Here is a 14013-nt window from a genome sequence, read left to right on the forward strand (position 1 = left end):
AGAGGTTGTGTTGAGGTACTGGGGGAGAGAGAGAGAGGTAGTGTTGGTGTACTGAGGGAGAGAGAGAGGTTGTGTTGGTGTACTGAGGGAGAGAGAGAGGTTGTGTTGGTGTACTGGGGGAGAGAGAGAGGTAGTGTTGGTGTACTGAGGGAGAGAGAGAGAGGTAGTGTTGGTGTACTGAGGGAGAGAGAGAGGTAGTGTTGGTGTACTGAGGGAGAGAGAGAGAGGTTGTGTTGGTGTACTGAGGGAGAGAGAGAGGTTGTGTTGGTGTACTGAGGGAGAGAGAGATGTTGTGTTGGTGTACTGGGGGAGAGAGAGAGAGGTAGTGTTGGTGTACTGAGGGAGAGAGAGAGGTTGTGTTGGGGTACTGGGGGAGAGAGAGAGAGGTTGTGTTGAGGTACTGGGGGAGAGAGAGAGAGGTAGTGTTGGTGTACTGAGGGAGAGAGAGATGTTGTGTTGGTGTACTGGGGGAGAGAGAGAGAGGTAGTGTTAGTGTACTGAGGGAGAGAGAGAGGTTGTTTTGGTGTACTGGGGGAGAGAGAGAGGTTGTGTTGAGGTACTGGGGGAGAGAGAGAGAGGTAGTGTTGGTGTACTGAGGGAGAGAGAGAGGTTGTATTGAGGTACTGGGGGAGAGAGAGAGAGGTAGTGTTGGTGTACTGAGGGAGAGAGAGGTTGTGTTGGTGTACTGAGGGAGAGAGAGAGGTTGTGTTGGTGTACTGAGGGAGAGAGAGAGGTAGTGTTGGTGTACTGAGGGAGAAAGAGAGGTTGTGTTGGTGTACTGAGGGAGAGAGAGAGGTTGTGTTGGTGTACTGAGGGAGAGAGAGAGGTTGTGTTGGTGTACTGGGGGAGAGAGAGAGAGGTTGTGTTGGTGTACTGGGGGAGAGAGAGAGAGGTAGTGTTGGTGTACTGAGGGAGATAGAGAGGTAGTGTTGGTGTACTGAGGGAGAGAGAGAGAGAGGTTGTGTTGGTGTACTGGGGGAGAGAGAGAGAGGTAGTGTTGGTGTACTGAGGGAGAGAGAGAGAGAGGTTGTGTTGGTGTACTGGGGGAGAGAGAGAGAGGTAGTGTTGGTGTACTGGGGGAGAGAGAGAGAGGTAGTGTTGGTGTACTGGGGGAGAGAGAGAGGTTGTGTTGGTGCGCTCGGCTTCAGTTCCTGTTGTTGTGGGGCGGGAGTTTCCCGAGCTATAGCCTAAGGGAAACATTGGAGGATGTTGTCTTCCTTAGTGACTGAACCCCTCACAGTCTTTACCCTGTCTGTGAGCATGTGTGTAATTATAGGGAGGAATCTGCAAGTGTTGTGTATATTTGTGTGTGTTTAGGTTTATACATTGTCGGCTATTAAAACTGCTCCATAATGTTGGCTTCAATGAAATTGTCATCCGAATGTGATTACAAATAGGCTGATCTCTCATTTTTTATAAACACAGAACAGAGATTATATATAAGGAACGGGAAAACATGGAACTCCAGCCTCTGTAATTCCTGCTTAATACCCAATTTTTTCCCTTCAATGTGGCCAGACTACAAGTCCCAACATGCTCTCTGTAGGAGAGACATGGAATCCTGTCAGCCTATAGTGCTTCACCAGCAGACATATGGCTGATGGGTCCACAGCAGTGGTTGCCAATGGCGACGGACATTTTCATGGAGGTATGAGCCGGACAGCTGTCAGGCAATCCTACGGAGTTGCGCCTGGAGTCACGTGCTCTCCCCCTGCCGCCCTCCCTGCTCCCTCCCTCCCTCCCTCCCTCCCGCCCTCCCGCCCTTACTCTTTAATGCTCTGTGTCTGTACACCGAGGGGGGAGGGGAGAGGAGGGAAGAGGGAGGAGGGGGAGGTAGTGTGTGTGTGTGTGTGTATGAGAGAGAGAGAGAGAGAGAGAGAGAGGGAGAGAGCCTAGGCGATGAGCCAGCTTACATCAAGCAAGTAAGAGGGAGAGCACGAAAGAGAGAGGAGCATTCCTTCTCGTTTCTTCTACCTGAGCACAGAAGCGAGGGATTTACACATCGCAGCCTTTCCTCCCCTGCACAGCCGAACAAAAGGGCGGGGAGGGGTTTTAGGGGGAACATTGGAGGTCTTTCAGCGGATATCGGCGGCTGTCAGAGAGAGAGGGAAAGAGAGGGGGGGAGAGAGAGAGAGAGAGAGAGCAGAGAGAGGGGCGAGAGGGGATCATGCCGTGCCCGAGAGGCGCAGCGGCGTGCCTCGCAGGGCGGCGTGAGCGTCATTCGAGGAGGGGGACGTCCGGGGCGCCCGCCGCCGCCGCTCCACGCCATGCCCGGGACTAGGAACCGGCAGGAGCCTCGCTGAAGACATGGCCCAGGTAAGGGGGCGGCGGGGCGGGGGCGGGGGGGCGCGGGGGAGAGGGCACTGGGAGGGGTGGTGGTGGGGGGGAGGAGGGGGAGGCTGTCCTGCAGCCGCAGCGCCGCTACGCTAACCGTTCTTCGGCCCCCCACCTCCAGCCAAAACAAACAGTGCACCGAGCACGGCGCTCCACTCTCCCTAACTGTGCCATTAATATTCATGTCCGTCCTGGGGGGGGGGGACCGGCTCGCCTGAGCGTGTTTGTGTAGTATTTTACTCCGCTCACCAGAAAGCCTTCTGCTGCGTGTTCAGATGATGGTGCTCAGAAGGGGAGTCGCGGAGGCGGGGGGTCAGTCGTGGTGCGCTCTCTGATTGTAGTGTGATTTACTGCAGGGGGGGGGGGCCCGTGGCCAAGCTCGGGGGGTTCCGGCAGATCCTTATTATTCTACTTCGCCGCCTTGTGATAATTAGCAATTAGCAGCGAGCGGTTGCCAGTTTGCGGGGGATTTGTGCGGGCTAATTGCGGCCCGCCGTTTCGCCGTGCAGCAGGGCTTTCCCCGAGCTTCTCTCCCCCCGCCGGCGAACGCCGACTATCCCCCGGCCTCAAAGCCCCAGAACCCTCGCCGGCGGATTTCACCTGCTGCCGTGCGATTACATCATTCCTCTCCTCCGAGCCGGTGTGCCGCCGGGCTCCTCTCGGTCGCGTGAAAGGATACACGGTGTTCTTTTCTCCGCTCCTCCGATCGCCCGCGCTCGTTTCTTCCGCCCGGAAGCCCGGCGGGGGGCGGCGTTTCCGTGCGGACGGGGCCGCGGTCGGAGAAGAGGGGTCGGAGCCTGGCCGCGCGGCGCTGGAAACGCGTGTGCCTCCCGCCGTGTTTGTGCCGTCGGCGGTCGCTGCTCCGCCTCGGCGAGAGGGCTCGGGGGAGACGGGGTGTTGGCTCCCGTGCGAGCGCCTGCTCGCTCGCGTCTGTCTCCGCTCTGTCTCCGTCCTCCGTGCTCCGTGCTCCTCGGTCCTTTTCGGCTCGTAGGTTTGTTTTCTGCTTCATTCGATGTGTGTGTGTGTGTGTGTGTGTGTGCCCCCCGTAGTATCCGTATGCATGCGTGTGTGTGTGTGTGTATGTGTGTATATGTGTGTGTGCACGCGTGTGTATGTGTGCATGTGCGCGCGCACGCGTGTGTGTGTGTGTGTGTGTGTGTGTGTACGCACCGTGCTACCTGTGGCATGAGGACAAACCCTGAGGGAGAGTTCAGTCGTCTCCTCCACAGGTCCCGCTGAGGGGCTGTTATTTATTAATGATGCGTAGTGGTAGTGACACGCGCGCAGTCAGCCCTTCCTCTCCGCCGCGCTCCGCGTCGCGGCTCTGGGGCTGTCGACCGAGCGGGTCCCCCTGCGCTGCGATGGAGGCGCCAGGCTCCTCCGTTTTCCAGGCGGAAGGGTGGGGTGTGGGGGGTGGAGGGGTGGTAAGAGGTGTGGCCGAAGACAGGGATGGTCACCCCCTTTGTCCCCCTCCCAGTCTCCCGAGCGTCTCTCAGCCGCTGATGACCTCATCTCTCCCTCCCTGCCTCCCTCCCCCCCCCCCCCCGTGCAGACCTGGTTGAAGCCTGTAGATGTATGAGATGGGCATGCCCATGTTTTTTTTTTTTTTTTTTTACTGTTCTCCAAAGCTAAATTATGCACCGTGGATTTGCCAGGGAAGTTATTTTCATTCTGTTAGGATGGTGTGAGGATGTGCGTTGGGGTGATGTCACCGCTTCCAAGCCGTATCTGTGGTCGCGCGCTTGTGTGGATATGTGAGTGTGTGTGTGCGCGTGTACGTGTGTGTATGTGTGTGCGTGAGTGCACGTGTGTGTGTGTGTGTGTGTGTGTGTTTATGCGTGCGTGTGTGAGTGCGTGTGCAGACTGAAAAACTAATACTATATTGGGCAATACAGCTACAGCCATGTAGAAATTCTTGAGATAAGAAATCCTTGACATCATCATTGACAAATAGGAGAATGTATAGCCAATTTGTACGATGTAACATGTTTTCATGATCGCATGCGTTATGAACGCTAATATTTATTTCAACGGGGCTCCACAGTCAGGTTAATTCATTAGCCCTGTGTTGTCTCCCATAGGACATTTTGGCAGTTGAGTATTTCTGGTTCTGGGCCAGGCTGTGCGGGCCTGCGCTGTGTCTTCAGCAGAACTGGCAGCTCTGTGCTATGGGGCTTCTGAGCTGCTTCACAGCCTGCGTAAGCCCGGAGATCACATCCCAGGAAATGCTCATTTACGAGATTTTCTCCTTTCGAACGTAAGTCCTATTTGTCAACACTTTACCAGTGAAATATTACATTTTGTACGGGGAAAAACATTGAAGATAAAACAGCGCGTGCACTGTTCTTGTTTCTGGCACTTTCTTTGGCGCAGGAGTGAAGACGTGTTTAAATAGCGGATCGCTGACACATTTTAACCTGCCTCTCGGGGCAGAGATTCTGTGATTGCAGGTTTTTTCTGGGATGTAACTGACCTCAGGCAACTCGCGGAGATTAGATGAAATTGAATGAGGACGAAGTGAGTGTGTGTGTGTGTGTGTGTGTGTGTGTGTGTGTGTGTGTGTGTGCATGCGTGTGTATGTGTGTGCGAGCATGCGTGTGTGTGTGTGTGTGTGTGTGTGTATGTGTGTGCGAGCATGCGTGTGTGTGTGTGTGTGTGTGATATAGGAGGCAGTCCATGCTAGAGTCTAGCCCTGTTTTAATGCATCTGGGTTGACTGTCACAAATGAGTGAAGTCTGTATCGTAGCAGGGAGTGCAGCGGTTAGAGCACCGGACTCCGAGGGCCGAAGGTTTGAGGTGGAGCGGCGCTGGCGTGCTGCTGCACCCCGGCTCTCTACCTCAGGACCTCCGGCAGCTACGCGGCTGCGTGACTGCGTCGCGGGAGGTGCCAAACTGCGGACATTTTAAGGATAAGGGTGTCCGCGAGGGAAGATCAATAATGGTAATTTGCCGATGATGCTGGGAGCCGGCCTCCCACCCCACCCTGCTAAGATACAGGCACAGAGACCCCCCCCCCCCCCCCCCCCCCGCCCCACTCCTCAGCTGCCCTGATAGCCGCTAGCCGTTCACAATCCAGTAATGAGCGTTTTAGGTCCTGAGGAATGACATCACAGCAGCGCGCAGCGGTGCGCACCGTTTCCTGATCCGATCCGCCGTGACGATGATCCTGGATCAGTGTGGGGTTGGGGGCAGGGGCCCCGCCTTTCCACAGACCTGATCCTGGATCAGTGTAGGGCTGGGGGCAGGGGCCGCCTTTCCACAGAACTGATCCTGGATCAGTGTTGCTGAGAGAAGTGTTAGTGTTCATGTGAGCATTGTGCAGTGCCTCCCCAGTTTGCCACGAGAACACGCCCGCCTTACCTATGCTTCCACGCTCATCCCTGTTATTATTGCTTCTCTGTATATCAGCGCTGAATGAGATGCATTCGCCCATCGTTTGGCCAAGTCCATAGGACCACACTCACAACCCTTATATGAGTCCCCCTGCCGTGTGCGGTATTGGTCTACGCCATCGCGGTTTCTCTGCCCTGATTCCTTCTATGTCCTTAGCTCTCCCTGCTTCCCTCCGGTCTGAATAAAGCGAAAAGATACATAAGACATGAGACACCGAGACAGCTCTCCTTTTGAGGGAAGAAAAAGATGAAGCAATTTGCTTTGCATGACAGCTTTCTTATTGGTTTGGTGCTAATACATTGATGCATCATAATTGGTCTTGACCCCATTTGAATAACCCTGGGATGCTGTAGTTTGCATCGGTCCTTGTGTTTGTTCTAAATCAGTCGACCAAAGTACCCAGGTGCAGGTGCAAACCAGTTCAAGGGCACGATGTAGCCCGTTTTGGTGTCCGTGTGAGAGTGTACATGAGGCCATTTCTGCGGCGTTGCCGTTTGTCGGTGAGAGAAGAGGTCAAAGGGCGTGCCCGGCGAGGCACCGTGCACGTTTCTGCGGCAGAGTGCGAGCTAAGCAGGAAATGACATCACACCATGAATCAAATAAACCCAGGCTTACATTAGCAAGAAGAGAGCACACAGGCACAGGGAGTGAGAGCTGGCTGGGGTGATCGTTTGCTACGGAGCCCGCGTTTGTAGTGCAACGCAATCACATTTTAAAGATGCCGTACAACGACACGTTTCTTTTAACAACGTGCGATATGGGAGCACTGTTAATGGAATATTGCTCATGTAGTGGGTTTTTCCGATTGATTTTTAGAAGAGAGCGATCCCTGTTTTGGGGTTTGGGGCTACCACTACAAGCCCATTGAAGCGTTCTGCTAATAGGAAGCAGCTGCTTTTAAGAATTGGATAATGTTTAGTAAATGTCATTTGGAGCAGGGACTGTGCTGTGGTTCGTCTTTTCCTGACACACGCCTACATGTATGCACACACACGCGCATACACGCACACACGCACACACACACACATACAGTGGGATACTGCAGGGCAGGAAGAAGCCGATTACTTAAAGTGTGTGTGTCCTGAGCTGTGTGCTCTGCCTCTCTCTCTCTCTCTCTCTCTCTCTCTCTCTCTCTCTCTCTCTCTCTCCTGCTCTACCACTCTGCCTGAGGGCGCTGGCAGCTCATTGGCTGGCTCTAATCAGATCCCCCACCGCTGCCGCTGAGCGCCGGGGTCGCTCTCGGAAGCGACCGGAGCCGGTGCGGCACATCGTTAGCTCGCCCCGGCCTCGTTTCCGTGGAGATGGGGGGCGGGGGTGGGCTCTGAGATCGGGCAGGCCAAGGGGAGCTGCGCTTACTAAGCCGTCCCGAACCGAACCGGTTTGGCGTTCCCTGGTCCGCCGGCTTGCCGGTCCCTTGGCGGTCAGGGACGGCTCCTCGGACCACTCCTCGTTACGGATGAGAGGTGGGCGTCACGCGTGCCTGTCCAGATCTCCCCCGCGCGTGACGCCCGGCTCGCACGTGACATCACCGCGACGAGACGGCGTGGTAATGCCGTTACGGTGTAGCCCCCGCGTGGTCGGGACGCCGTGCTTCAGCCCGGTCCGGCGAGCGAGCGGCCCGGCTCTGTGTGACCGGGGGGGGGGCTGCCGGCGACGACGGGCCTCGCTCTGGAAATTGCCGGAAAAGGCAGCGTCGTCATCGTCATTCTCCTCGCGTCGGTTCCGCTCTCTGTCGCGTGACTCCCGGTCGGCGGTGTTTGAGCGACAGGAGGATCGGCTCTGCCGGAGCCAATGGCAGGGGGCGAGAGAGACGACACCTCGTCCCACCCCGTGCCAAACGAAGGTCCCACCCCTGCTTACTCCATCGGAGAGAGGGGCGGGGGGGGGGGGGGGGGGGGAAGAGAGGCTCCAAAAGAGAGAGAGACAGGGACAGACAGAAAGAGCGACAGCGCTTCTGTGTGGGACTCTAAAGGGTGGGACAGGTGCTTTAATCTGGCCCTCCTCCACCATTACACTTCCTCCCTCAATCCTCCCAAATCTGCTCATCATTTCACACCCAACCAATGGCTGAAAGTCTTCTTTCTCTGCCCTCCCTGCATTCAGAGAGGTGTGGTCCCTTGTCACGTGCTTGTGAGCACACAACCGTTTGCCCTCCTTGTCACAAAGTACATACTTTTAAGTTTATATAAAGTGTATTATGTAGTTATGCATGGTAGATGATGTGATGTCTTATGTGAGGTAAACTAAGTGCGGAGGGGTAATTGTGCCTCGATGTGGCTGTGAATATTGCTGTAGATGAATATGTAGACCTTGCGAATCATCTTGTTAATGAGGTCTGTATTACCAGAGGCTCCCCCCTGAGGGCTATTGATTAGAAGTGAGTGGAATCAAGCGAGGGAGTGCATCACCTTCGCCTGGCTCTGGAGTGTGCTGTCTCCATTTCATAATGCAACATATTCACCCGCTCGCACACAGACACACACACACACACACACATATATGTAGACACACAAACATGTATGCACACATATACACACACACATATGCACACATGCACACACACACACACACACACACACACAAGCATACACGCTGCAGCAGCAGTGGCTCATATAGACCCCGGGCATTCTATTCTTGCTTTTGTAATCTATAGCCAGATATTTGAACTGTGGTTTATCTGCGCTGTACAGAGGGAGAGTCAGGAAATGCAGGGGGAGGGGTGTATTACTGTAAACTCTCTGAGTAAATGCCATCTCTATTGGGCACACTTGTGGATTTCTCTGTCTGGAGGGACAGTGTGCTTGGTTTTACAATGCATTCAGAAAAAAAGCCAGGTCCCCATTTATAAAAAGAGATTTCTCAGTTTTTTTTTACAGTTAAAGGACAATAAGAGCATCTGTAGATCTGTAGCTTCAGCAGTGCTCAGTTATCTCTGGGAGGGGGGGGGTGCTGATATTGACACCTCTTGTCAATCGTGTCGCTCCCCCCACGCCCCCCCGCCAGCATCACACAGAGCTCATGAAGTCAGAGCAGCGTGCCCTGTCAGTTTTCCCAGCATGCCGCATGTTTCCCGGACCCTGTTCAAACACGCGGAGATGAAGCGGGCCCCGCTGCCCCGCCCGCCGGCCCCGGAGGCCCCTGCTCTGAAGCCCCGCCCCCGCAGGCCGTTTGATCGCCGTCGTTGTCGGATCTTTGGCCGCGATGAAGAGGGAGGAGGAGGAGAGGGGCCCGTGACTCCGAACAGCGAGAGCTGTGGGGGGGTGTTTTCCTGCCTTGTCACTCAAACAGAGCTGCTCTGCCTGGCTGGGGTTTCCTAGAGTGCCCCAGTCAATAGTGGCAGTGAACCAATGGCCATTAAGCTACGTTAAACTGCAGTGTTCATTTGGTGGTGCCCAGCACGCTGTTGATGTCACGTCTCTAATTGCAGTGATTCAGGTAAAGAGCGCTACGCAGCTCCGCATGTTTATCCGCTAACCCTCGCCCGCTACTTGTCGTATGACGACAATGACGATTGCCTCTTCTTCCACAGAAAGAAAACACGCGGTGTAGACGCCGCACATGTTGAGGTCAGAGGTTAAACTGGAAATTCTACAACAGCGCTAATGAGATGTGGGGGTTTACCGACGCCCTCTCTGTGCTGTGCCGTGTGGTCCGGTAGCTGGCGTGACGTCTAAATGGCGGCTCCCTCCAGTCCCCGCTGTGTGGTAATTGCGTGGCCTTTGCTACACGCCGCTGGGTTGTCTTGCTCTCTTCTCATCATTGAAGGCAGTGTTCCGGGTTGTCTTTCATAATCGCATAGCCACGCAACGAGGCCCTGATAGACTATATATAGGTCCGAGGGGGGTTTGCCTGCACAAAGAAGTGCACTGTTGTGAGCTGTGTTCTGCATGTTCTAAGTGTTGTGAGCCGTGTTCTGCATGTTCTAAGTGCTGTGAGCTGTGTTCTGCATGTTCTAAGTGCTGTGAGCTGTGTTCTTCATGTTCTAAGTGCTGTGAGCTGTGTTCTACATGTTCTAACTGCTGTGTTCTACATATTGTGTCCTGTATGAATTGTGTGCTGTGTTGTACAAGTTCTTAGTGCTGTATTATACATGCATTGCTGTGTCATACATTCTGTGTGTCGTGTTTTACATGCACTATGAGTGCTATGTGCTATGTTGTGGGTGCTCTTTGCTAAATAAGTTCTGTGTTGTATATATTGTGTGCTGTGCTGGACATACCGTGCACTGTTTTACTAGTTCTAAGGGCAGTGTGCTGTGTTGTACACATTGCGCGCTGTATTCCACACGGTCTAAGTGCTGTTGTCCGTTCTGTGCTGTGTTCTACGTGCGGCGTGCTCGCGTGTCACTCCCAAGTCGCTCTGTTACACGCAGAACCGGAGCTCATTAAGACGCACGGCCCCGTGCTTCTCCCCAACCGAAACCCAGCGCACTCTGGAAAAGGCATCAGAATGCGTGCCGCGGACACGCCCCCCCGCGTGATCGCCGCGTCGCGCGCGAGGCCCGGGCGGCCCGTGTGAAGGGCCGCTCCGGCCCCGGCGGTTTAAGATTCCCTGTCTGTCCGTGTCCAATCGGCCCCTGCAGACAGAGGACAATGGGCGGATTGTTCCGGAAAAGGCTGCCCCAGCGTCCCGAGCCAGTAAAGAGCTCCCGTTGAGCTGGCGAATATATAGACTAGCCTGGGACGTGAAGGGTGGGGTCGTTGAGTGAGAAGGGGGGGGGGGGGGGGTTATGGGGGATGAAGGTTTATGGATGTTGTGTAACAGTTGTGGGATGGTCAGTATGGCCTGGACCGAAGCACTGCCGGAGCTTAGCGTCACGCTAAGACCCATTTGAGCGACAAACTAACGAAATGGAGATTACCGTTTTTAAAATAGCACCAGGAAAGGATCCAATTATTGCGCTCAGAGGCTTTTCCACGATGCATTCGACCAATTGAAAGTGATCGAGTTGTTTCCCCGAGTGGCCGTGGTGTGTTTCCAATTTATGGTCAGTGACGCGTCCTGAAGTCTTGGGGCTCACAACGTTGGCGCTGATTTTTCAGTAGAGTGGAGAGCTGCCTCGGTGACTGACCGTTACACTGAGAGAGACTAGCAATGACAGCAGCGGGACCAAGCTGAAACCAGTACTGCCATTACATTACATTACATTCATTTGGCAGATGCCTTTATCCAAAGCAACGTACAATAAGTGCATAGTGGTGCGCTGTGTGACTTTCTGGGCCTGTAACTGGTGACACCAAGGCCCTTTTTTCTTACAGAGATAGTGGGTATCCTGGAAAAATATATATATTCTGCTCACATTCGGTCCGTGTTCTGTGTTGTCACTATGAACACATGTGTACTTTGTAAAGTTTTTTTTCTTTTATTACACAACGTTGTGTAAGCTATGCAGTAAGCACTGTGAGGTATGTAGCCAATGGGACCCTGGTGTGGACACAGAGGAGGGAGGGGCAGCGGAGGGAGCCGTTGCCTGGCTTATGAGAGAGAGAGGAGAGGTTTTGACCCCGCCCCCTGATGTCAACATCTCCAGGGGAACCAGGACATGGTCATGGGGGAGCAGTAGCGCTGCGCTAGGGCTTACAAACGCGGTCGCGCCGGTGGGCCCCATTAGCACCGCGCGAGTCCAAAGTCCGAAACAGGCACCTGAGGGGGGCGCCGCAAACTACCACAACCGCGCATGGTTTATGGACAGGCCTCCGGGCAGGGGGGGGGCGCTGTAGTGAGGTGACCGTGGCAGCGGTGGCCTGAGAGGGGTGATTGAAATGGCGCTTCGCTGTGGGCCTTCCGCTTGAACGTATCTCCTTCCCTGTGAGTCACTCACACGCTCTCTCTCTCCATCTCTCTCTATCTCTATCTCTATCTCTCTCTATCTCTCTCTCACTCAGACTCTCCCAGCGTAACACTAGATCTGCCAGGAGAACAAGCCCACCACTCCCCACCATTGGCATGATTCGCTGAGATATTTAGCATGCGCAAAACGTTTGAGCGCACGCAAAACTAATAACACAACCAGTGATTGGCGCAAAACAAATGCTGTGACCAATCATTGGTCATGTTATTGGTTTTGCATGTGTTGATAGGTTTTGCACATGCTAAAGGTCTTAGCAAATCAGGCCCTACTGTATGTATCTATTTCCACATAGCGTTTCTAGTAAGGCAACTAAAGCCCTATTCGCACGGGACTAGTATTACCTGGGGACCTCGTGTGATTTAGAAATTACCCCCCCACGTCTGTGTTTCGTGCGGCGCATTCGCACGGGATAAGCGAAGTCTGTATTTTACTCAAATTTACTGACATTATCCCCCCGGATATGATTGAAAATGCCAAGGCTCTGCTCTGCATAACAGTAGCCTAAAATACGACCCCAAATCACCGAGATGCCGATTCGCACGGGACTAATATTATCACATGACCTCTGTGTTTGGCGAAATATGGTAGGTAATTTGCGGTGGTAATTTTTATTTAACAAATTACGGACAGGGCAGATTCGCACGGGATTAAGATCACAGACGACCTCCACAATTATTACAAGTTACTAGAGGTCCCCAGGTAATACTAGTCCCGTGCGAATAGGGCTTAAGAGGAGGTTTGGACTGAAGACTGCAAACCCTCGGCTCTGCGGTGACCCTGCTTCCATAAGAGAGCACAGACTTGGGCACTGTGAGTGAACGGGCACTGTGAGTGAACTCTGTGACCTCCCCATATCTGCCTGTCACTCAGAGATGTCAGCTCTGTCATAATATGACCTATGTGTGTGGAAAGGGAAAGGGAAGACTGCAGCCCAGCTTTGGAGAGAGGCAAGCTAGGGGGCGCTTGCATTTTAGTGCCCTCTAGTGGAAGGATTGCGCCACTGAAGCCCATTTTATAGGCCTGCCGGCGGGATTACACGGATTAGGGAAATCTCTAAAGAGGACTGTATATAGACAGATGGACTCTCCCCCTGTTCTCCTTGCGTCACAACAAGAGGACTGTCTGTTCGTTTGTCTGTTTCCACCCCCGTTTCATTTCAAAATCCAAGCATATCTTTTGTCATGAATCTCCCATAAAGTCAGTCTTCACTGTTCTCCTTCACCTCAGTGTCACTGTTATAGCACCGGCTCACTGATGTCCACACAAAAAAAAATTATTTCTGGTTCTTGTACTCTACAGTAAAATATAATTTAATAGCATTGAAGAAGCGAGGGTGTTTGTTCTGGATCACTGGTCACAGTAGGCCATTTGGACTTACTGCAGCGCATCCTCAATAAAGGGGAGGGCGGGGTCTTGGGAGTCGTAGGTCGTGCCACGTGGGCGGAGCAGACTATTCTAATGGGCAGTGGGAGGGGACCTTCCACAGGGCATTGGCAGATTAGTCACTGTCACGCACAATCTCCCAAGGGATTGGCCCCCTCCGCCCCACCCCCTCAGCCTTATCACATTCTAACGCTACGTCTAGACAAGCTTTCTGTCCCTGATTTTTTTTTTTAGGAGGGGCGGGCGTTAGGGCAGTGCAAAGAGAATTATCTTCCTCCGGCATTAAAATGTAATTGTGATACAACGTAGAGATAAATCCATACATCTAAATCTGAAGCAGCTTCCCTGTTTGCGTCTTTTGTCTGATGCATTTGTAATCTGCTCTGGCGGAGGACAGGAAGTTGATGGCAGGAAATGACAAACTATTTTCGGGTGCCGCGCGGACAGTGCCATAGGCAAGAGGTTGCCTGTTTCACCCACTATAGAGCACCCTCATAATCAAATGCCCCGCCCAAAGTGTAAAAACCGGACATGGGCCAAAGCACATCCTCCAGCCCTGGAGAGTCCACTGTGTCTTAGAACGACCAGAGGACTCATGGGTGAGATGTTGCAGCCAAGAACAACAGGCTTGGGGAACAATGGATATTAAGTACCTGAATCACAGGAGGTTTTGAAAAACTTTACTGCCTTCTTGTTGATCTTATGAAACTAATGACATCACCAGCCTGACGGCTGCAGCGACAGATTTTAATGACAAAGACCCGGAGCGGCAGAGTCTTTAACCCTCCTTAGTGTAAACAAACTTTCTTTCTATGGACATTTTCTGGTGTGCATGTTTTGTGAACAGCGGGAATGTGGAATTTACTTAGTGCATCCCGCTGCCCTCTGCTGGCAGATCCAGAAACTGCAGGGAGCTGTGAAGCGGTGCCCAAGCTTTGACCGGCTGGCGTAGCAGAGAACGGCAAAACTGAAGACTCCTTCATGAGGAAACTCCTGCTGTCATAGCGCTCGTCTGCGTGCAAACTCCTTGACGTCGTGAGCTTTCAGCGACG

At 53.4% G+C, this 14013-nt stretch overlaps 1 protein-coding gene across 1 annotated transcript in view; it reads left to right on the forward strand.

The window, feature by feature from the left end:
- The first annotated feature begins 1808 nt into the window (after nucleotides 1–1808).
- LOC118220575 (rho GTPase-activating protein 23-like) overlaps nucleotides 1809–14013 on the forward strand; it is an 88008-nt gene continuing 75803 nt past the window's right edge. The window contains exon 1 of the mRNA XM_035404475.1: nucleotides 1809–2316. Within this exon, the coding sequence (XP_035260366.1) occupies nucleotides 2308–2316 (9 nt within the window). The 5' untranslated portion in view covers nucleotides 1809–2307. The remainder of the gene's footprint in view (nucleotides 2317–14013) is intronic.

This window comes from Anguilla anguilla, chromosome 2, assembly GCF_013347855.1.
Source record: "Anguilla anguilla isolate fAngAng1 chromosome 2, fAngAng1.pri, whole genome shotgun sequence".
NCBI classification, from domain to species: Eukaryota; Metazoa; Chordata; class Actinopteri; order Anguilliformes; family Anguillidae; genus Anguilla; species Anguilla anguilla.